The sequence below is a fragment of the Lutzomyia longipalpis genome, chromosome 1 (assembly GCF_024334085.1).
Source record: "Lutzomyia longipalpis isolate SR_M1_2022 chromosome 1, ASM2433408v1".
Classification (NCBI taxonomy): Eukaryota; Metazoa; Arthropoda; class Insecta; order Diptera; family Psychodidae; genus Lutzomyia; species Lutzomyia longipalpis.
The window spans coordinates 13,563,288-13,587,750 of record NC_074707.1 but is presented as its reverse complement, the minus strand read 5'-3'; the positions used below and the strand labels follow the sequence as shown (position 1 = coordinate 13,587,750).

At 30.9% G+C, this 24,463-nt stretch overlaps 1 protein-coding gene across 41 annotated transcripts in view; it reads left to right on the top strand.

Annotated features, from left to right (window-relative positions):
• Nucleotides 1–24,440, top strand: part of LOC129791433 (TLD domain-containing protein 2) — a 98,532-nt gene extending 74,092 nt beyond the window's left edge. For 21 of the 41 annotated variants that reach the window (XM_055829719.1, XM_055829764.1, XM_055829736.1 and 18 more), the window contains 11 exons: nucleotides 21–154; nucleotides 1,408–1,568; nucleotides 2,331–2,366; nucleotides 3,470–3,632; nucleotides 4,658–4,793; nucleotides 4,896–4,955; nucleotides 5,440–5,517; nucleotides 20,813–20,934; nucleotides 21,053–21,212; nucleotides 22,061–22,230; nucleotides 22,296–24,440. In XM_055829719.1, the coding sequence (XP_055685694.1) occupies nucleotides 21–154; nucleotides 1,408–1,568; nucleotides 2,331–2,366; nucleotides 3,470–3,632; nucleotides 4,658–4,793; nucleotides 4,896–4,955; nucleotides 5,440–5,517; nucleotides 20,813–20,934; nucleotides 21,053–21,212; nucleotides 22,061–22,230; nucleotides 22,296–22,431 (1,356 nt within the window). In that variant the 3' untranslated portion in view covers nucleotides 22,432–24,440. The other 20 variants (XM_055829793.1, XM_055829802.1, XM_055829712.1 and 17 more) reach the window with 6 other exon arrangements.
• The last annotated feature ends 23 nt before the right edge of the window (nucleotides 24,441–24,463 follow it).

Sequence of the window (24,463 nt, the reverse complement as noted above, 5' to 3'; positions counted from 1 at the left end):
CCCTTCAAACTCATTTGCAGATGCTGAAACGACTGTCGTACCCCCTGGCGTGGGTTGAGGGGCTCACGGGTGAAGGAAATAAGTCTGAATCAATTGAATCAGCACCCAATACCGGAGACTCCAATCAGAGTGTATTCTCCAAAGTATTCTCCAGGTAAGATGAGATAATTCCATTACATTCCAATATATTCCACATACAAATATTATTTATTGCACTTATGGGGTAACCTTTCACCCCACAAAATCATCACTCTCTCTCTAACTTTTCCTATAATAAATAATTAAAAAAAAATAATAATGTTATCAAACAAAACTAAATATCCGTTGTTTTCGTTCAAAATAATTGATGAGAACCTTTTTGCAAAATTTTTTATGCTACCAATGGATTGAATTTTCTTCCCTCCCACACACAATAAAACACTTTTTCTTTTCATTCATCACACCAAAATCAATATGAAAAAACAAATATCTTTGCAAATTCTCTCGAATTTTATTCCATACACAAATAAACAAAAAAAAATATCGCGTGTACGGCGACATGAAAATATTTTAGTTCCCCAATAACGTTAGTTTCGGAATTGGGTGGCAATTTATTCCTATCGAAAACACCATCCGAAGATTCTGGGGGCTCCCCAGTGCCCCCATTGACACCACACGAGGGGCAAAATACCCCCGGGTAAGGACATTAATTATTGATGATGAATGTTTTCAGTAATTTATGAAACTTGTTTTTTTTTTTATTTAAATAAATCTCTCAGTGGTTTTTACTTTTCCATCTATAAGAATACAATTGTGGACATAGAAATGGAGCTACCTCTGCAAGTTGTTGTTGGCTCTTATTTTAAGAGATTTTTATTGATAAGAAAAGAAATGTTTTTTTTTTGCTAAAATCGGCTCTTTAATTAAAAAAAAAATAACATTTTTATGAACCTGAAGAAGAAGATAAAAGTCTACAAAATTTAGAATTGAATAAATTTGAAAATTTGAGAATTTTCTTTTGCTTTTTCTGGCCTAAAAATGGTACAAATCGAGAAATATTAACTGAAAAAAAATTAATTGAAGAATTCTTTACTGAATCTTTGCAGAATTTCTTTTAAACTCGCATCCAATATATTGACGCCTCCGGAAGGAGAAAAATACTCCTACAAAAAACATTCAAAAAAATTAACAAAATAATCAAGAAAATTCCCAGCATATTGCAGATTTAGCTCTATTTACTTGTCCATCAGTGTATTATGTAAACTTCTCTGTGTCACTTTGTGTTACACCTCTATTTGAATGTAAATAAAATGCTAGAGAAATAATGTTGTATTCCGAAATTCCCATCTTGTTGTAAAAATTATCTCTTTGCGTAGAATAAAATGTTTGCTAAAAAAAAATATTTTATTCTCTCTATTTCCCATTTAGACGTTCATCCATTGGAACATTCATTCGACCAAGTCCCAGCTCTTCGGAATCTTCTTCGCATCCATCATCTCACAAATCCAGCAAGGCACCACCACCCAAATTGGACTACCGATCAATGGTTTCAATTGACGATATGCCGGAACTTTTTGTCAGCTTCGACAGTAAGTTGTTCAAATGCAAATTTTATTTCTTCTTTTATATATTTTTATATAAATTTTTGCACACTTAGCGCGGAGTTTCAGTTTGAAAATTATGGATTTTTAAAGTTTGTTAGTTGTTCTATAAACGTTTTCTTGATACGAAAAAAATTGTTCAGAGTTCAGAGATTATGATTGTCTGTTTTTCTTTTTATTTTATTTTCTTTCCACGAAAATGTCAATAATATCAAATGAAATGATTAACTTGATGAACTTTTAGATGCAATGTGCACAGCTCATTAGATGCTGCACCATGATAATATATATTAATTTTACTATATAGTTTTGAAAGTCGATTGAAGTGCAATGTAAATTTCTTTGGGAAAATGTGGTTGTAATTGCAATTTCAATGCTTATTTTTTTGTACCATTTTTTGCTCTCATTTTGCGCGCAATTCCCATAATTTTCTTATTGCGTTCTTTCTTGAATAAAGAAAAATAACTTGAAATTAGAATTAGAACCACATTGGGTGCATTTGAATCGATAAAAAATTTAATTTTGTAATTTAAGATTTAATTTTTATGTTATTCTTTACATATTTTTTTTAGAATATTGTTACTTTTTTCTTAGAATTTTTGCATTATGGTTATTTCATTGTTTTTTCGTCTCATTTATGTTCTTTTTCTTTCTGAGATTTATCTTCTTAATTATTATAAAAACACAAAACTTTTTTTTTAACTGTTAAGAGGAATGATAAACTAATTAAAGCACAATGCCATCTTCTAGTGAGGGCTCCGTTGTTTCCACAACTTGAACAACTTGGTAGGTCTTTCGTGTCTTTTGCATCACTACCAAAAATAAACAAAAAGACTATACATTTTTTCTCTATATTCTTTTTTTTTTAATACTAAACGTGGTCAAGAGTGTTTGTCTATTTTTTCTTGATTTTTTTATCCTTCAAATCTAATTCACTAATCTTTTTTTAACTTCCGTCTTTTTGGCATCAAAACACAATATTTTCTTTAATTTCTTTCTCATGTTTTTTTTTGTGGAAACATTTCCATAGTGACATCATACCTTTTTATTTCTGTCTACCTACCTACCGTTCTGTCTGTTCATTTGACGTGTGTGCGTGTTTATCATTTAATTTTTTAAAAACTCAATATTGTGCAAGTTAATGCAAATTTTTTATAATTTCCTTGTAAGTCATAAAATTCACTCTTGTACAACAGAAAACATTAAAATGAAAATTCACACATTTTGCTCTATATATAACATCACTGTTAATCACCCCATATGATAATTTCATTTGTCTTTCTAATTTGAGTTTCCATCCCAAAAAAACTGGTCATCATGTGATGGTAAATTAAATTTATTTAATTGTCTTTCCCAAAACAAAAAAAAAGTGAATATGACACCATCGCTCTCATTTTGGTACCTATTTCTACCTTCTCTTGTAAACATTTTTTTGTCAGGTTTGATATGCAGAGCTTTGTTTTAGAAATATATATAGTATATTCGTTTGATTTTAGAGCTTTATTTTTGATCCATACTGTTTTTTGGTGAGTAATCTGTGTCATCGAATTGTTGTTTTAGTTTTCTATTTTTTTTCTGTTCTTAATTAAAAAACAAATCTGTGAGCTTCGCTTTAGACGTTTTTGTGGTGAAATGGCTTTTGATGGTGGAGAAGAGAAAACAGAATTGTATGACTTTTCCAATGAAACATTTTTACAATTCATAGAAATGTGATCTATGAATGATTGTCTCTTTTTTTTGTCCTCTTCATGGATTAACGTGTTAAGCAAAACTATGCAAATTCTTCCATCTCTTGTGTGTGAAATATTCTGAAGGATTTTCCTCATGAGACACATTTCATGGGATCTGACTAATTTTTCTCTTAATTTTCTCACATTTTTTATTTGCAGAATTAATTCCACGACCAGCTCGTGCCTGTCCGGATCCACCATTGTATTTGAGATTGAGAATGGGAAGACCAATGGGCAAATCCGTGCCCCTACCCACCTCGGTCATGTCATATGGCAAGAATAAATTGCGGCCCGAATATTGGTTCAGTATTCCGAAGAATCGGTGAGTTCTATACGTGATTTTGCTACAATCTATTGAGCAATTTGCTAAATAAGAACTTGATTCATGATTCTTGAACTCTTGCTCTTGATTCTGGAATTCTTTCTCTTGAATTTTAATTTCTTTCGTAAATAATTTTTTATAATCTTGATTTCTCTATTGAATTTGCTAGATAATTTTTTTTTCAAGATTAACCTTCTGAATCAAGATTATTTTTGCACAAGATACGGAAAAAGTCCTTCAAATAAGCAGATGATCTAGATATTTAATAATTGAAGAGCAGCCTTGAAGTCTATGGGGGTTCTCTGAAAAAAATTCTTTTCCAATTTTAACTTCCAGTCAATAGTTTGGACTTTTCAACTCTGCGGGAAATGGGGAAATTTAGTTAAATCAATGCGTTATGCCTGTGATTAACCAATTGACAATTCAGGTGCTTCGGGAAAGTTCGAATATTGACGTAAAAGAAATATTGAAGAAGAATGTAAAAACGAGATCTTTTTTTTCTGGAAAATTCTTTGAAAATTATGACTCTCTCATTGTTTAGTCAATGTGAAAGTTTCAGTTAATTTTTGTTCATTTTACAAACATTAAATTGAACAAATTAAAGTTTCCCATCATTAAAATTTTCTCGAGTGTTCTTCATAAAGTTTTTCCAAGAAACTTTTATTCTGCATAACTTTTTCTTTTAGAATTTTGCTACAAAGTTAAAAAAAAACATTAAAACATTAATAAAAAATTGCGCAAATATTTTTAAAAAGGTATCTTTATCAGAAATTATTCAAATTTCTTTTTAGAAAATATATTAGAATGAATACAAAATTTTCCATCACACTTTTCCCACCAAAAACTTTTCTTTTTGTATACAAAATTAGGCCATTTCCCTCAGTAAAAATAAACTTTATTTAGTTGCAAAAAGTATGAATTTTATTGCTGAAAAATCCCCCAATGAAAAAGCACTGCCAAATGCCAAAGAAATCACTGCTCTATATACGAAATTGTTCACATACTCATTTGTATTCTATTCGCAGTGTCGATGAACTGTTTCGATTTTTGAATTCCTGGGTTCCGCATTTGTATGGTGAATTGAATGAGGAGAAAGTTGCTGAACGTGGATACGAACTCATTCAGCACGACACCGAATGGGCTCAAGGAGGTGTTTCCAAGGTAAATTTTTATAAACTCTCCACACGTGAATCTCTCACTCACGGCCTGAGCAATATTGTAAAATGATTTTTTGACTTTTTCTTTTCATCTCACAAAAAACAGGAGGGTCGAGTGAATAGTGACGGTGAGGACATTGCTGAATTAACGCGAGAGTCATGGGAGGTAAGTGCCAGAAGTTTATTTAATCTCCTCTCAATTTTATTTTGCTAATTTAATATTAAGTATAAATAACAATGAACCTGATAATCGCTTTATAGTAAAGTGAATATATATAGTTATAATTATATAGTTGTTAAATAAGATTGAGGGCAATGTGTTGGATGCAAGGCGATGAAGTATGAGAAAGAGCATAAAGAAAATAAACATAAAAAAAAATATGTGCAAACCAATTAAAATGAATATAAATCAGGAATTTTAAGTGCAAGAGAGGAAAATGAATGTTAAATCTCAATGGAGATTTTTCGTACATTAAAAAAATGAGTTTATTTTTAGAAAAATATATAAAAATTTATAACATTAAGAATAATTAATAATATTATATATTTTATTTAGTTAAGTTTATTTATTTTAGTATTAATCTATGCAAAAAAAACATAAAAGTGAATTCTATTAATTAAATTATTTCTTATGAATTCTTATAAATCAGCTGCTTAAGGCGCCCTACGTTAAAATCTTCAATATTATCAAAAGTCAAACAGGATCCAACGATTTGGAGGGTGTGGAGGTTAGGACAAATAAAAATTTAGTCGAATCCCAGCAGAAAATATTTTGCAGTGATTTTTTTTCTAAATATTTATTTCATAAGAGCAAGCTTGATATTTTGTTGACTTGAGTCGAAAAAAAATAATATAAAACGTAGAAAATTTCGTGATAAAAAATCTCATCTCAAATCAGATGATAAATATTGCAAAAAAAGAGCATCTCTCACATTTTATTTACATAAAATCTTTTCTCATGAGACTCCATCAATCGTCTGTTTATTTTTCTCTCTCACACATCCAAATTATTTTATCAAATTCATCAAATTCGCCTCATTTGAGAATCAATCATCCAACGTTATAATAAATATTTATTAAATCATTCGTAATATTTGGAAGTGTTATTTGTACTAGATTTGCACAATTTCGTTATTTTCTTTTTATTATATCAATTTAGTTGTTTGAAAATTACCTTCTAAATAAGTATTAATTGGCTCTAAAGCATTTATTACTACTTTTTTTTTAATTTCACTTTTAATTGTGTAAGCTTCTTCAACCTTTTTTTTTCTTTTTCTGTTTTATTATTTCCAATAGGAGTTGAATTTGATCAAAAATTGGCTCAATTTCTTATTTTTTTCTTAATTTTCTTTGTACTATAAATTTTCTTACTTTCTTTACTTTTCTATTAAAATTTATAATTTCTGCACAGTGCGAGAAATATTTGTGCCAATGCAGACATATTTATAGAAAGAACACTGAGAGATCTTTCCTCACAAAATTAAGAATTCATTACCTAATCAAAAATTTATATACCTACATTGTACATAAATTGAGAGGAAGGATCTCCATATAAATTTGTTATTAGGTTTGTTGTTTAGCATATTGATGCACTTATTAAATTTTCTTTCTTTTGTATTGTTTATGATTTTCAAAAATTCTCAAAATTCTCAAAAACATAAACTTCACTGCAAAAGAAAACAAATTTATTAAAATGAAAAGAAAAATCTTAAAACATTGTTACACTCTATGAAAAAAAATTATTACTTCAAATGAAACTTTAATTTAGGGGTAGACGGACTTTAAACTTTAAATGTTTTCTTCGTGGAAAACTATACGAGGCGTGATTGCGAATAGGAAAATTATTGCTAAAGCTGAGAAAGTTTCTCGTGTTTTTTGTACAGTTTTCATTTCATCTTTTATGAGTCTTCGGTAGAGAACATAAAAATTTTATAATAAATTTTATTTAACCGCATAAACGTCATGAAAATCTTCATGAAATTCATGATTTGAAATTCTTCATTAAATACCATCTGGTGCGCTCCTGATTATGCTTTTATTTATATGATAAAATAGAAGGAAATGAAGTACAATGTCTATCAGATGCCAAATAGTCTCATCACCTTTTGTACAATTTTTTGAGTCTCACGAAGAAATTAAAGGAAAAAAAAACATGTTGACAATTTCAGCAAAAATAAATGAACTAAATTTGATCACGGGACGACAATAGCGGAGTATATTTACGTATTATCATATCAAACTGTAGTACATTACAGCATTTTGTTGCTTCTGGCATCAATGGAGAACACTTTTGCCTGAATGCTGTGGGTGGGAGATTCATTTCCTGTGTGTCCAATTAATACGATTGCCCATTGCGGTGGAATGAAGATTGTGGCGAGTTCCACTGTCTCGCTAGACCAGTTTTATTTCTACTTTATATTTAAAATAATGGCACGAGTGCAAAAACCAAAGCCTTGAACTTTTATAAATACAAAGATAATAGCATAAGTTGGTTGTTCTGAAAGTTTTGTCAATCATACTGTAGGTAATTCCTCGAAGGTCACCTTGAGCAAAGAAGGGAAAATTTTACTATATATGGCTTATAGGAAGACTTTCTTTTTAGTGAGCCTTGAATATAGGGTCGTCATGCCTAATATGGGATAACTTTAGTGAAAGTATTTTTTCTCATTCTTGTTTTCTTTGGCGTTCTCTTTTGACTGTTCAAACAAACAATGTTCTTGCAAAATATTAATGAAATTTAATTCTTATACAAATGCAAAATTTTCTTTAGAAAATAATCATAAGAAATTAAAAGAAAAGCTTCTAATTCGAAAGCAATAAACTTCGACTAAATTTATATAAAAGAAATATAAAAAAAAGACCAAAAATATTTTATTTTCTAATAAAAATCTTACTTAGAATAAACTTCTGGATAGATCTGTATGCCTCATATGAGGCTACTTTACCTTAATTCATATTGGCTTTCAAGAAGAAATTTTTTGTTGTAGAAAATGGGATTTCCAGAGTTTCCAGACTTAGAAATTAAATTTAAAATGTTGAATGAAATTTTCCTTCGGTTCTTTATAATGAAACTAATTTCAATTCTCCATTTTGTTCTTAATTCTTTAAAGCTTTCCTTAAAAGTTCTCAATCTCATTAGAATTTTTAAATCTTGAGAATCATTCTGAAATAAAATCTCCTGATTTTCTTTATTGAGATTCAAAAGGGCTTTGATGCAAAGCTTAAAATGAAACGTATTTGAAGAAATTAATTAACATTGTGAAGCTTCAGATCAACCTTGAGATACTTTCTGTTTTTTTGTGTTTTCTGACAAATGCTTAATCACTTGATGATTCACCTAATAAATAGTTAAAATGGAATTTCAAGAACTTCCCTAGGATTTCTTCTTACACGTGGATTTTATAAAAACTTTTCAAACAACCACTGCAATTTATTCGAACCGCTACAGTCTTGTGATCAATTTATATTCCTCTTCAGTTTCAAAATGAAGCCAGAAAAAGAGCTTTTGGAAATAAAAATTTCTATTAAAGATTTATAAAAATGTATAACAACATATAGAAATCTTCCAGCAGGTTGTCCATGGCAAAAATTTCTCTATGTGGGTAAAATTCCAAGCTCTAGAGGTTTTTATTTACCACCTCTTTAACATTCCATAGTCAAATGAATGCGAACGTATAATATAATAATAAATTTGCATTAAGACTCCTTCTTGTGAAGAAAACAAAAACTTTCAGCAATAGATTGTCTCACGTGAAATGATTTCCATATGTGATGAAATTAAAAAGTCTAAAATAGTTTTGACGACAATAATAATTGAGAGGCGTTTCGTCAGATTTTATTAAATTCACCTGAAGAATTTGGAAGCGCACAAAGCCAGTAAAAGCGGTGTGAATTGCTTGGGGAATATCATCATACATTAGGTGTAATGACGAATGTGACGGGGACGACAAATTAGTTTCTAGAAAATTGTTTTTATTTGGAGCAAAATGGAGTGAACGGAATTGCGAACAATGATGACATGTTAGTCCAATATAAACAAACCGTGTCCGAGAGTCGTCAATCTTGACTTGACTCACTGATGCGTCTGACCATATGGTGAATGGGACATGGAATGGTGTGGTGGAGCACACTGCGGGGACGATACTGTAATTGGGCGAAAGAAGCTGGTTGTATGGCAGTTTAGAGTGAGCCAGGAACAGTTCAACATCGTATTTTGTGGTGTGTGGGGTTGATATCAAAAATAGAAGAAGAGAAAAAAAAGGAAAAAGATGCGACTGAACCAATTGGTGATCAATCGCTATTTAGTCGTGGTTCTTTCTGTATCATCCAATTCAATCAGTGCCAATTGCAGAGAATCGTGAACCCGCAGCTGAGCTGAGCTCTATTTGTTGAACTTTTTTCTTTGCAAAGTGTACCCAAGTGTGCCTTACGGCATTCTCTTTCGCAGAGAAGTTGATATTTCAATAAACAAACCATTTTACTTTGGTTTAAAATAAATGTTATTAAATAATTAAACAGCGAAGTGAACAGTCCCCACAAAACAGAAATATTATTGCCGGTTGGTGTTTAAAAATACTAAAAGAGAATTTCAGTGTGTCGAAAATAAGCTCAATTTTGTGTGCTGGCTTTTGCAAAAATAGTTTCAAAGCTCATCATGTCGAAAACACAGATCACGAGTCAGAAAACCAAAAAGCAGACAAGAACTATGAGATTTCTCAAATATTTAAAAACGAAGGTGTGTATCAAGTGATTTTTTTCTCTCTCTCGTGTTATCTCACAAATTCCGTTCAAATATTCACTTCATATATTTAAATTGCCTCAATATACGTTGATTTTTCCCCAAATCCACTTGTCCACAACGGTGAGTGAAATTAAGTTTGATGTGCAAAATAAAAATATTTTCAGAGAATTTTGTGGATATCACACATATAGGCCAGAAATAAATTGAATAGATTCCAATCTCGGGGAGAAAAAAAAAAGAATTTTCTAGTGAATGAAGCCAAATATTGTTGCAGTCTATTTTTGGGTTTTCCGCAGTAAAAAAAAGTTCTTGTAACTACACAATATATATTTATTTACTGTCACAGGTACATTTTCAATTTCACTGCAATTGTTGATTTCCGAATCGTGTCTAAAATATAACATTTCCCCGTGAATAGATCACGATCCAAAATGTCACCACCACCATATATTTGGGAAATTGAAAAGTTTTGAACTTCAGCACAAATAGCATTATTCATTGTGTATTGAAGTGGATTAAGTATAGACTATAATCATGGTGCTAAAATGAAGGAAAACGCAGGAAAAAGAGTGTTTAATTAGTTAGAAGTGCTCTATTATTTATTGTGATTAAATACACGTGATTGATTTAAATTTTTCCTTTTTTTTCGCAAAAGAAATTTTATTGATAATAAAAAATAAAGGTAATTGTTTAAATTTGAAACTGAATTATATTCTAATTTTATCCATCTTCATTTTCTGCCTAACAGTGATATTTTACTCTGAAAGGAGGTCATTCATTTTGAGACCTTCATAATATAATTTGTTAAATCATTCGCAGTCACTAAATAATATTGCACAGAAGTTTAAATGCAAAAGAAAAGCTAAGCAAATTTGCTAAATTTTTATTAGGATTATCTGTGATTTGTAATAAGTATTTTATATCATTAATGTCAACTAATACCCTTCTTTCAAACGTAAAAATTCAAAATAATAAGCAATGGGGGCGTGGTTTATTCTATTTTGGGCAAATCTTCTTTTTCTTTTTCATCCAATCCCAGTGGAAAAATTTTAAACAAAGTTTTAGAGCTTTTCGTGAAAGTTTTACGATTCTTTGCTACCATTTCCGTGTTTGATGTGTATCTTTTAATTACATTACGTGAACATCAAAATGAATAAACTTCTTCTTCTCTAATCTAACGTTGAAAAAAAAATAACATAATTTGATAAATACTTTACCTATTTCTTTTTAATGCAGCTTAAGATGTTGTTCCACAAAATTTTAAATGCCTACATAGAAATATATAAAACAAAAAACTTCCACACCTCTTACTTAGAGGTACCTACATACATACATAAATGTAAATAGAACAGGAAATTATGCGTTTAGCAATTGCTGATTTTTTTGCAAGATCTTTTTTCGCGATATCAAATTGACAAATTATCCAATTGAAATCTCACTCTCTTTTCACTCTATTTAATTGATATACCGGTTAAAGCGGAATTTTTTTCTTCATATCACTGCCGGAAAGTGAGTACACAAGTGGTGGTCGCTCATTTTTCCGTTTTTGCTTGGTTTTTTTTACCATTGAGTCATATACAGGAAAAAATTCTAAAATTTTCGGTGATTTCCAGAAATTGACCTCTAATGCATTGTATGTATATCTACCTACATATATAGAAGATGTATTAATTGAAAAAATATGTTGGAAGTGTGATAGCATTAGTCATATTTTCACACATTCCATTACGTGTGACTTTCTACTGCTACTACCTACGGAAAGTTTTCGTGACCCTCCATGACACCGTGTCTCTGTAGAATCTTTTGCATGAAAGCAATATTTGTTTATATAATAGTGAAATGTGCAAAATAAAGAGTTTGGTGAAAAGATAAGTTGCTAATCATCACACCAATATTGCGATTTGAAAATGCAAATTGTGCTGAAATACTCGCGCGCAACCCAAACGGAATCTATGAGAGCGCGAAAAGTCTGCTCAAATTGATGCACTGACTCACATTTCCATGATCGATTGATTTGAGAAAGAAAAAAATGTGTGGCATCATACTTTCAGTTTTTTTTTCAACTTCTTATTGACTCACATGAAATTTGTTAGCTCAATGCATTTGTATTCAACGAGAGAAGTACATGGGAGCAGCGTATTGTGAGGAAAATAAAAACGCTCATAGAAAAATCACATAAAATACTTTGTTGCAGTGCAGACTGCACATGCAAATGTGTTGCATTTATTTTTATAAAGATTGAACTAAAAGTTGTTTGTAGTTGATGCATAGTTGGAAAATAGGTGTAGAGGTGGTTAATTTATGAAAAGGGGAGAATCAAGAGGCTAATAGGCTAATGCAAGAAATCAGATCTCGATAGAATAATTTTCAAGCCCTGATGAAACTTTATTTATGACTCGAAACGTTAGACTTAACCAAATCCTTTTTCTGAAAAATATTTTTGGTTTTGGATAGGGGAGGGCGGGGCTAATAAAGTCATTTAAGGGTTTGGAAAAAGCCTAAAATATCATATTTCCTAGCTAGATAGAACAAAATGATCTGAGAATGAGTTGTAGGGCAGTAAAGGAGCCCATGCGCTTGATATGGGCGAAGTACCTAATTGAAGGAAACGCAGAAAACAATTTTAACCTACCCAGTCTTGTAGGGAATCAAAAAAGGATAAAGAATCGCCAAAAATATTCACTATTTTCCACTGGGGTCACAACGAAAAAAGGCAATAAAGTTTTGTAAAAATTCAAAAAAAATTGACCGCCATTCGCCATTTTGTCTCTTTCAATGCATCAAGCAGATGTTTCAATGCTTCGTCATGAGCTTGTCGATGGGAGTTTGACATTTCATTCATTTTTTTTGGAGAAAATAAAAAAAATTGCGTATTTTTTAGTTTAATTATCGTGGTGAATGTGTTTTACGTGTTGTTCAAGAGTGATTTTTATATTTGAATACCTGAAGGATGAATTCCCGCACAGTTTGTGACCGTCTCAGCGAGCACATCATTGGTCGTGGAAAAGGTCTTGGGAAAGGGTGTGCCAAGAAACATCGTAAGGTTTTGCATGATAACATCTAGGGAATCACAAAACCAAGCAATCCATCGTCTTGTCCGTCGTGGTGGTGTGAAACGCAAAGGATTCCAGCGCAGAGGATCTCTCAATTCGTGAAAAAGTCATCTTCAAGACGATCCACGACCATTGTTTTTGGATTGCTTTGTTTTGTAACGAGAGATGTGCTCGCTGAGACGGTCACAAGCTGTGCGGGAATTCATCCTTCAGGTATTCAGATATAAAAATCACTCTCGATCAACACGTAAAACACATTTACCACGATAATTAAACTAAAAAATACGCAATTTTTTTTATTTTTTCCAAAAAAAAAATGAATGAAATGTCAAACTCTCATAGACAAGCTCATGACGAAGCATTGAAACATATGATTCATGCATTGAAATGAACAAAATGGCGAATGGCGGCCAATTTTTTTGAATTTTTACAAAACTTTATTGCCTTTTTTCGTTGTGACCCCAGTGGAAAATGGTGAATATTTTTGGCGATTCTTTATCCTTTTTTGATTCCCTACAAGACTGGGTGGGTTAAAATTGTTTTCTGCGTTTCCTTCAATTAGGTACTTCGCCCTTGTATTGTGCATAACATCCTTTCCTAAAGAATTGAGCAATACATTTCGCTTTATCTATTTGGGAAATATTATATTTTGAGCTTTTTCTAAACCCTTAAGTGACTTTTTTAACCCCGCTCTCCCCTATTATTAAATTTTTTTTTATCCGATTCTTTTATCGGAGATCTTTTCTTATTCAATGACTTATACGGTATTCCTGATCTTTCAAACCTTCTGAGTGTCTTAATTAGTATGGCTTTTTAAAGCTCTGAAAAAATTAAGAAAATCTCAAAGTGGTCAAAGCTCAAAAAATCTCACATGTTTGGTTTATTGGTACAGTGGGACCCCAGTACAACGACGGCTTGGTTGAACTACTCTCTCGCATTGAAAATAATGAGTGTGAAGAGTACATCCGAGTGGTCGTTGTACTGGGGTCCCACTGTAATCTCTTTTCGAGTATGCATTTCTATGTGGCTTACTAATCGCGATGATAAGTCTAGGTGATTTCTAACTGGGATTAAAAATGAATATAAAGATTAATTCGTACATTGCATGCATTTTCTTCTGGATCAAACTTAAAATAAAATGTTAGACGTTATTTGATTAAAGATAGTGATACCGTAATACGTAAAGTTCCATACCAAAGACATTGATCTATCAAAGAAAAGGTGCTTGAATATTTTTGGCAAAGATCTGTCTTTGCATTTACACACACTAAATTAAATATTAGTACGCGACTTTAAATGGGGCATGTGTGTTTCACATTTAGTTGCTAAATAAGAGTTTATCGACATCACACCGCGTTCTGTGTGTGTTGTGTGCGTCGTTGTCTTTCACTTCGGTCAAGTTGTTGATTTTTCAGTGTTGTGTGTACTATATGTGAGACGTGATCCCACTCATACCGGTTGTTGATGGTGGGAAGACAATCTTTTTTTGCCTTTTGAAATAATCTCACAAGACCCAAAGGCACACGTACAATGGTAGTGTGAAAAGTGGTTGTAGATAAATGTTAATAAACTCACGTGCTTTCCCCTTCATACACACAAAAATATATATTCTCCGCAACCGTCGATATAATGAGGGAATTATCGAAGTTTTTTTCCTCTCCTCATGACTTCATTTGACAGTCAGTTTCTAACCGCCGACGTTGAATATTGATCACGTAATCAATCGTGGTCTACTCAAGCACGAAATTTTAGGAAATTGTGTGTAAAATTGAGAGGGTTGAAGTGTAGAATAATATGTGGTTCTATATAGCTGTTTTGGGTAGTGCTGTGCTGTATGCTGTGGTACGAAAATGGGGTCCACAGCTACCCATTAGGTGGCAGACTTTATTAAGATTTCGCCGAATTGGAAAAATTCGATCACCAACACCACCACTCAGCGAAACTCATGTTGTTTCATATGAAGCACACCAAGAATATGGAGGAGCTTCAACCAATCTCAATTCGGTAGTATTATATACATATACACCACCTACTGATAATGTCCACAAAACCACAACTCATCCACAATCATTGAAAAAAAATCGAATAAAAAACTGACCAAACAAATTACGATAAATTGATAAAAAGGCGAAAACCACGATGTAAACATTCTACGGTAGTTATTTATTTTTAATATAAATAAAATCTCACAATTTGTTTTTTAAACTCAATATAGATGTTATCTGCAATCAATCTCAATTGCAAACAAACATGCACGTGGTCATCGTTTTATATTCAATCATAAAAGATATATCTACCATTTTCTATATATATTTTTGTTTTTATTTTTATGCAGACAACATAAAGTATGACTACACACATAGATTTATTTTTGTTTTAAAAAAAATGATTCATTTGAAATTCTCAAAACGAGGTTGAACCAATTATGCCCTCTCACTGAATTTATTATTTTGCATTCAATATTAAAAAAAAAACTCAAAATCAAATGAAATAAGGCTGTAGATGTGATGTTTGACACGTGCAGTATCTAAGCCGATGGATTGCGTTGTATGTGGTTGGATATAAATGTAATTAAATTTGTGCTGCGAAAATAATCAATCCACTTGTTTTGCAAATCAAATCAATTTTTCATGTCTGGTGGTTTTCGCATTTTTATTTATACGACAAATTCGCTTTTGAATTTTTTGGCCTTCACCGTCACGAGACATCTATCATACAAAGAGAATTTTTAGAAATGTGTCAGCGTTGTTACCTTTTGTGGCGTTTTACACTCACGAACAAAATTATAGGGTCTGTTTTTTTCAATTAGTTGGTATACCACAATCGTGGCATACCAAGTATTGTAATCGTCGGAAAAACCGACCACCTCAGATCGGGCTCAAACTTGGTATGAGCACGTTTCAGACAACCCACATTCCAAAAATGGTGGTGGAAAATTTTTGATCCGGCCGGCCTGCCTTCCGGCCTGCCGTCCGGCCTGCCGTCCGGGACTCTAAACTTTGCCTTATAGCTTGAGTACGGTAACAGATAGAGGCTTTGGGTTTGAAGTTTTCTATAGAAATGTGGGTGTAAAATTTCATTTTTTTGCATTTTCGAAATCCAAGATGGCCGCCGTTCGCCATTTTGAAATAGCGTCAACCACTTCCTTTATAGCTAGAGGTCTGAAATTTTAGTATGTTGTAGAGCTCAGTGAGACGTTTTCATCGATAATTCATACTTGAAAATCGGTCAAGCGGTTTAGCAAATATGGCGGCCTAAAGCAAAAAGTGTTTTTTCGATATATCTCGAGAACGGCTTGACCGATTTTGATCATCTTGATATCAAATGAAAGGTTTCAAGAAGCCCTACAACTGTTTAGAACATTCCAAGTTCCAAAAACATCCGCAAGAGGCGCTAAAATCAAAAACAAAAATTGCCTAACTTTAAGGGGCAATATCTCCGAATCCCCATTAGGCAAATCTTTTAAATTTTGATATGTTGTAGCCTGACTAATAATCTTGTACCAGTCCAAAAATGAAGAAATTCTATGTCGCCGTTTAGAAGATATGGCCATTTTAAAAATTCTTGAATTTGAAAAGTTCTAAGAGCTATATCTCCTGAACTGCTTGTCCGATTTCGCTCAACTTGGTATCAAATTAAAGGTTTTACAATTATCTACAACTTTCTAGAACATCAGAAATCTCTAGAACTATTCCTTCAGGATAAAAAATGCCAAAAACTGTTTTGGTGAAACAAAAATCCGCCATTTTGTGTTCTGGAGGTGACCTTGAAAATTATTAAAATTTTTGTCAATTTATAGCCTGTTTTAATACCTTTCCAAAATTAGTCAAGAAATTTCTGTAGGTCTTATAGAACCAGAGATATGACCATTTTTATCCATCAAATTACTGATTTTCACACAAAAAATCAGTTTTGCCTACTAATACAACTCAGAAATTAAATTACAACGCATAGACTGACCCATCCGCGTTGTGGTATACCAACTCTTATAACTGGACGCGTTATGATTGACTTTTTTTCTGAATCTATTTTAGAATAAAGCTATTCTAGAAAAGAAATGGAGAGCAAAAATTAAAAATTTCGTGTAACTATCCAATTAGTTCGTACTTAATTGAAGCTTTAAAATATTTCATTAGGTAGTTTTTTTTATGAAAATAAAAACTTATAATTATCAAAAAAAGGTAACTACTACATATAATAATGATAAGCGAAAAAAGATGCTAAAGTGCTTTTAAATTTAATTCTCGGGAAATTAATGAGGTAAGCATAATTAAAAAGATGTGGTTTTGTGGGTTTTGATCACTGAATACCTTTCGAAAGTTGGTTTTATTAAACCAATTTAAACTGATTTTTTTTACCGAATATTTTAAATTTATGCATCGATTCTGTAAAAAAATCTTTTCTTTTTCTTTTAATTCGAGAGATGCAAGATTTTGGGTATTCTGTAAAAAATATTAAAAGATTTTGACAGCTTGTATTTTTCTATAATCGTATAACCATGTTAAAAGTAAACAATATTTCTCTATAAATCTTAAAAGAATTTTTTTGAAAGTTTTCTGGAAAAGAAAGTCGTTTGTTTTTCTTTTATTGCATAACAATAGAATGTTCTTAAAAGCAATAAATGTCAAAATTTGACAAATATTTTCAAGTTCTAAAAGTCCGAAAGAAAAGATTTTTGCCAGAATGGACCCCTTTATTGCAAATTCTATTTTTTTTTCAATTGAAAATTTAAAGTTAATTTAATAAAATTCATTTCACTGAAAATTGTCATGAAAGGGTTAATCTAAATATGTACAATTAAATATTAAATTTGCATTTGGTAAATAAAATATTTAAAATACTGTCTCCTAGTGCAATAGACTTTCCTCCAAAGAAGATCTCACAGATAAAATCCCATTGTTTTTGCATTTAAATTTAGAACTTTATTAATCTCATAATCTCCTGAGAGCACACTTTAGATTTCACGTGAATGTATAAATATGCCATGATGTGTGTGTGAATAAAAAACCTACTTTTGCTACTAATACAAAGGAAAAATCTCAGGTACAAATGGGGTAGTAAATGAGTTATTTTTTTCATAATTCCCCACACGCAAAAGTTGGCATTATGTTTGAGGGATTAACCTACTTGAAATGCGAGATGAACTCACTTTATGAATTTTTTTTATTTATCTTTTATCAAAGAATTTTTTCGCATCTTTTGTCTCCAGGTGATAAGGAAAATAAAATATATTTTTAGCTGAAATGCCTGAAAGTAAAAAAAATATAGGAATATCGGGTTGGCATTTGGTTATACAAATTTAATCTAGATGATATATATTTTAATAGTCAAGCGAAGGCATTCTTCCTCGATGTCATCAACATATCATTCTCGGTGTGGTTGAGATTGCGCGACAGAGATGTGATAACAACATTTTCTCGGAAAAACTCTGTATTAAAAGATATATCTTATTGAGATGTGTGATGTGGTAGGGAGTGAGATGGAGGAATCTCGCGCAATGGGAGGCTGTGTGATGTAGTTGAGTATAGTCACCTGTGTGCAATCACACTGGAGATTTATTATTTTTCATTATTTTTCTCTCTCCCACCTTATTTTGTATACACATCATAGCAAAAAGCAATACAGGAGGGCATTGTGGAGTGAATAAAGTGTATGAATATAATTTGCGTTTCAACGTTAATTGTACGTGGAACCGAGGGAAGAGGTTCTCAGTCAGATTGCAGACGTGATCTGTTAGTTCTATTTACGCGTTCGCAAAGATCACAAGCAAATCAACAAGAGTGTTTGTCGCGAAATTCTGGGTGAAACACTATACAAAGGCTTAATATATATTATATGTTCTCGTGTACATATTCTGAAAGCATAAACAAAGGGTGTCAATGAGTGATCAACATATTCAATTGCTTTCAATTTAAATTTTGAGAGAGATACATATAAGACTATATTGAGTGGAATTTATTTCACATCTTTCAAATTAAAAGGGAAATTTATTTAACCATCGCAAGTGAGACATTTGGCAAATTGGCAAAATGTGTGAACTACTCAATCCTATGCTGGGACAGGAGGTGATTTAAAAATATTACTTATTACTTAATTCAATAGTTTCTATATTGAACTAAAATTGTGTTTATCAGAAGATGTTGAATTTTGTGATTTTAATCACAATTCATGACAATCAATTAGGTTGATTTGTGTCTCATCATTTGTTTCCTTTTTGACGAGAGAATTGTGTGTCCCCGCAAAGGGAGGTCGTAGCGCGTGATTGATGCTAATTACGTGCATTCAAAAGGCATTACACATAGATCAAATAAAATGGAGCTTTCCGGAAAATTCCACTAGTGATCCAATATTAATATTGTATTTCACTTTGTGTGTTGATATTTGATCACAGTGTTGACGATGAAATAACATTTAAAAGTTGTTGAAGACGAAATGGCCAAACAGAAGCTGTTTTATTGCATTTTATTTCATTATTAAAAGCTTAATTATTAAAAGCATAAAAGCTTAAATACTGAGGAGTTATTTACAAAAAATAACCCGAAAGTTCTTTTATGACTTTCAGTCAGTTTATTATGTGAAATTTTATATTTCATCTGGAAATTTAATTCGTTTTCTGTGGTTTTCTTTTTATATAAATTTACTGAAAAATATACAATATTGTCCTTGATTTTCTCGATGTTTCTTATGAGCTTTGGAATAATATTAGCTCACAGACAAACCAGTAGTGTGTAAAGGAATTCATATTAGATTCTCATTGCAACATAAAAACAAACAAATTATGGACATAGGAAAATGTCTATATAAAGTATCAAAAGTTGATTCATTCCGGATATAATATTTCTTCATCTCATCTACATACCTGCTTATGCTGTGAAAGAAATCAACAATTTTATAGTTAACAACCAAATCCAATATCTTAATATATAAAGCTGAAATGTTTGTCTGTCTGTGGCACATGAACTCCTCCAAAACGGCTGGGCCGATCTTGATGAAATTTAGTATGGGGGTAGAGGGGGCCAATACGAGTTGCAAGCGCTATATGGGATTCCGCCCCAACCCCCCATTATAGCGCCCCCACGGAAAAATTGATTTTTTCCCATTTTCTACCTGCTGAAGGGTCAGATAACGGGAATTTTTTATTTTAAAAATTTTTCGGGGTACCGTATTATTCATCCCCCCTACTAATATACGCCCCCTTTTATAACTTAAAATGGAGTTTGCTCACACATGATTGGGGGCTCGGGTTGACTAGTGATGAAATAAAAGCAAAGAGGAGTGCAATAATAGGGGAAGAAACCATGACACAAAATACTCAACAGAGAAAAACTCAAAGCATATAAAATTGACGACAAAATCATTCAATGGGATTACCAAGATTAATCTTTTTTGGTTCTTTTGTGTATTTTTCCTATAATTTTGAGGATTACGTGAGAAAATGAAAATTTGCGTTGATTTTTTTTATTCTTAGATTGTCCTTCACCTTTTTTTTCTTTCTTTTGATTTAATTTTTTTATCTTTCATTTCAAATTCTCGAACTTGAATGTTGGCTTTAGTTGTGGAAAAAACTTGTTTATCACCTTAAACTTGATATTAGTTTTTCAAATTGTCGCAATAAATATTATTAGGCCAGAAAGTAATAATTGTCTTGTAGATGTATTGAAACAATTAACATTTAATGGCATTATCTGTGTACATAATTATAACACACAAATTAATATTACTATATGTTATAGCTATTACACATTTATTAAGGAAAATTTCTTACATTAAGACACATGCATAGAACAATGTTAAACAACAAGAAAAGAGAATGTTAAGTACACATTAGAACAGAAAAAAAATAAAAGAAAAAACATTGAAAACTCATTAAAAAAAAACATCACAAAACAAAATTGTTTTTTAAACAACATAATAGGACATTGATATACATTAATATATGTTTTATGTGCAAAACAAAATGTGAACGATAAGAGAGCATTTTTCAAAATTGTCAATTTGGTTTTAAATTATCTTCTGTAATAGTTTTATCAATTTTCACTCCTTTTAGTTTCACTTGTTATTTTGTAATTTTCCAACATGATTGTAGATTTTCTTTTTTTTTTTAATTTTAGTTTAAATATTTATTTCGATGTTAGTTTTTTTTTTAAATAAATATCGTAAACATATAATGAAAAAAGGCTGAAATGAATTCTTTCTAAAATGTTTCTTTACTGTCCGAAAAAAAAACAGGTGCTGTCCATGAGTGCGGATGACTATCGAAAATCAGCATTATTTCCAGGTGGCTCATTTGATCTTGACTTCCCAATTCCGGATCTTGTTGGACAAACTGAAATTCTAACAGAAGAACACAGGTGAGTGCTCTTAAAAACTTCTCAAATAATTTGACGTGATTATGAAGGAAATTCTTGGTTTCTATAGCTTTGAGAATTCTAGCTCTTAATAAAAACTTTTTAATTTCTTTTTTATCAGGGAAAAATTATGCGGCCACCTTCCAGCACGTGCCGAAGGATATTCGTGGTCATTGGTCTTTAGTACTTCACAACATGGTTTCTCACTTAACTCTCTCTATAGGAAAATGCACAGACTCGAAAGTCCAATACTGATCGTGATACAAGACACAGGAAATAATGTAAGTTCCTTTTAAAATCCTAATTTTTAATTCAAAACCCTTGAAATCTTTGAATTTTTTTACTGAAATTTCAGGATTTCAAGCGAATTTCAAGGGTATATTGGTCGCTGAATTAGGCCCATTCTCAGAGTTTTTTTTTAATTTTTATAAAAAAAAACTTGTTTTAAATTCTTTGTCAAGAAAAGTCTATTCTTAACTAAGGGGTAGTTTCTAATACAAATATTTTCTTTTCTTTCTTTACGATTCGGCAGTTATAAGATTTTTAGTATTCTGGAAAATATCTTATAAGATTTTGACATTTTATTTCTTTCTTTAAATGGGTTTCTGAAAGAAAATTAGTTTTCCAGGGTTCTTTAAAGTTCTTTCTGACTGTTTTCTGGAACAATTAATTCTTTGTTTTCCTTTTATAGAACGACAACAGAACGATTTAAAAACTCTATCTGTCACAATTTTACAACTACTTTTAAGTTGTTTGAAAAGAAAAGAATAGATTATTATCAGAATCTATCCCTAAAGTTCTTGAAATTTTGCGTAAGAAGTTGTAAAACATTTTCTTAAACCGAATTTATTTAATTTTTATTAAAAAAAAGAAAAACTTTTTATGTCATTTTTATTTATGATCTATAAGTCAACAAATAAAACTTATCGAATATACTGAAATCTACAACGTGCAAATAGGGGTTAAATATACATGCTAAAATCTGGTTATTTCTTCCAAATATATGTATATTTTTCTAATTCTATACTCTACAATAAAATTTGAATTTTCAAGACGTGATCAAAGCTCACGAAAAGTTTTATAAAGAAGTAAATGTTTAATCATTTTATTTAATATATTTCCATCTTAGGTGTTTGGGGCTCTGACTTCGTGTTCCCTGCATGTTTCGGATCATTTCTATGGCACCGGCGAATCTTTATTGTACAAATTTAATCCCAGTTTCAAAGTTTTTCACTGGACAGGTGAAAATTTGTATTTCATTAAGGGCAACCCTGAGAGTCTGTCGATAGGTGCTGGAGAGTAAGTTACTTTTCTATTAAAGACTTTAGGCAATTTTATTTTATTGGTAAACTTTGGAATTTTAGTGGCATTTTCGGGCTGTGGCTCGATGGTGATCTCAATCAGGGGCGATCGCAGCATTGTTCGACGTATGGGAATGAGCCATTAGCGCCGCAGGAGGATTTTGTTGTTAAAACACTTGAATGCTGGGCATTTGTTTAAAGAATGTCAGTTTAATTGTAGTTTTATAAATATTTTCTTTTATTTTTATTTATAATTTATAAAAAACAATACACATTCATTTTAATTCATTAATTTTTAGTGAGTCATAAAATCATTAATTTTCTCTCCGAAAACTCTATCATTAATTTACACAAACACACAAACATTTCTTTTGCAAATAATTAAATGATGAAAAAAATATTTTTAAGATTCAATATTTAAGTTGTATAAAATAAATGAAACAAAAAAGATATTCATGATAGTTACTAAGGAAAGTCGTATTTGTAAGTATTTCTGAGAGTGTAAAGGGGGGTCTTTCTGGAAGATATGGCTTTGTGCGTGAGTATCGATTGGGGGTGAGATTCAGTGGGATTTTGGAATGGGAAAGTGAAAAAATGGATGCAAGATTGATTTGAAAAAAAAGCGTCGATGGAAAGGAAAAGAAAATATGTTAATAGTATATTTTTTAATTGAAATATTAATATATTTTTTATAAATGTATGTGATATATAAATTGCGTTTAGAAGCAAGACAACAGAAGATGAAAAAAAATGTAGTAAAACTATTCAGAATGTTACTAGACAAAGGCAAAAGTTATTATAAAGGAAAAAAAAAACAAGATAGAATTAGGCAAAGTGTGGCAAAAAAGGTGAGAAATTTTGCAAAAAGAGATGGTAAAATATCCACAAAGTTATTTTTTCTAAATTGCTACAAAAACTGAAAATAAGAAAGTAAATTATCAGAAAGTGGTGTGAAATATTGTGATGTTTAAACATTAGACAAGATAACAGCAACAACAACAACAAAAACATACAAGTGATGATGATGAAAATTTTTCAGGGATTCCTCCCCCATTTAAACAACCCAAATTAGTAAAAAAAAAAACAACAAAATGTGAAAGCTTAATCTGATTTAAAGAAGAAAATTGAGAATATAAAAAAATACATTTTAACCCCCCGAGAAAAAATATTTTCTAAAAAAAATAAGCTGATTGTGTATTCCTAAGCTCTGCGATGAATTAGAAAAGATTAAAATTGTGAGGTGCAAAAAAATTGTAAAGATATATTTTTGGTCAATTTGAGGACAAGAAAATTCGCTAAAACAAACGTTAATAAAGTTAATTAGTAAAGATGAAACTCTTAAAAATACATTAAACCACAGGAAGAAAATAATTAAAGAAAATGAAAAAATACTATCTGTCCATAATGCTAACTTATTGCATTAAATTGTAGTATTTTGTGTAATCTACTATACTTAGAATTGGCACAGCAATATGATTTATTTCGCATTAAAACTCCATCACTGTTGGTGCAAAAAAAAAACAAATAAAATGAAAATAATTTGCGCTTTTCATTGCAAATTTGCTATATGCTTGTAGTGGAAGGTTGAACGACATAAGATGCACAAGTAGCTATTAAATTGTTTCAGTGTGTCATTTTTAGAGGGAGTTTCAATAGATAGACTTTCACACAAATTATAAATTAATGGATAAAACATTTCACCCACACTGTAGATTTCTTTTTTTTTCTTTTGAAATTAATAATTTTTGATAGTTCCTATCAACACAATTAAAGATTTTTTTGTGGATAAAAAAATGCAAAATTGAGCCTCAATCAGATTTTTTAAAAACTATATTTGAAAAGAAAAAATTCTAAAGCTGTTTTTAGCCCATTTCTGCTGGGTTTCTAGGATCTATTTCTTGGGTTCTAGGATCAAATCTAATGAAACATTCATAAGATCTCAGAAAATGTACTATTCCAGGAAACGCTTTGGAAATGCCAAAAAAAATCAAATTTCTCAGAAATGGGTTAAAATAAATTTTAAACATGAACTATCTCTTAATGTTTTTTACCTTTTAGTCTCTTAATCATTGAGCTTTATTTATCCTTGTTACTAAAAAGTATCTATAATATTATTATGAATACCTAATTTAAAATAAACTAAAAATATGATTTTTATCTGTCATAATCAACAGTTTGTAATAAATAAAAATATATACCTACATTTTATTTGATTTTTTTCAAATTTATTT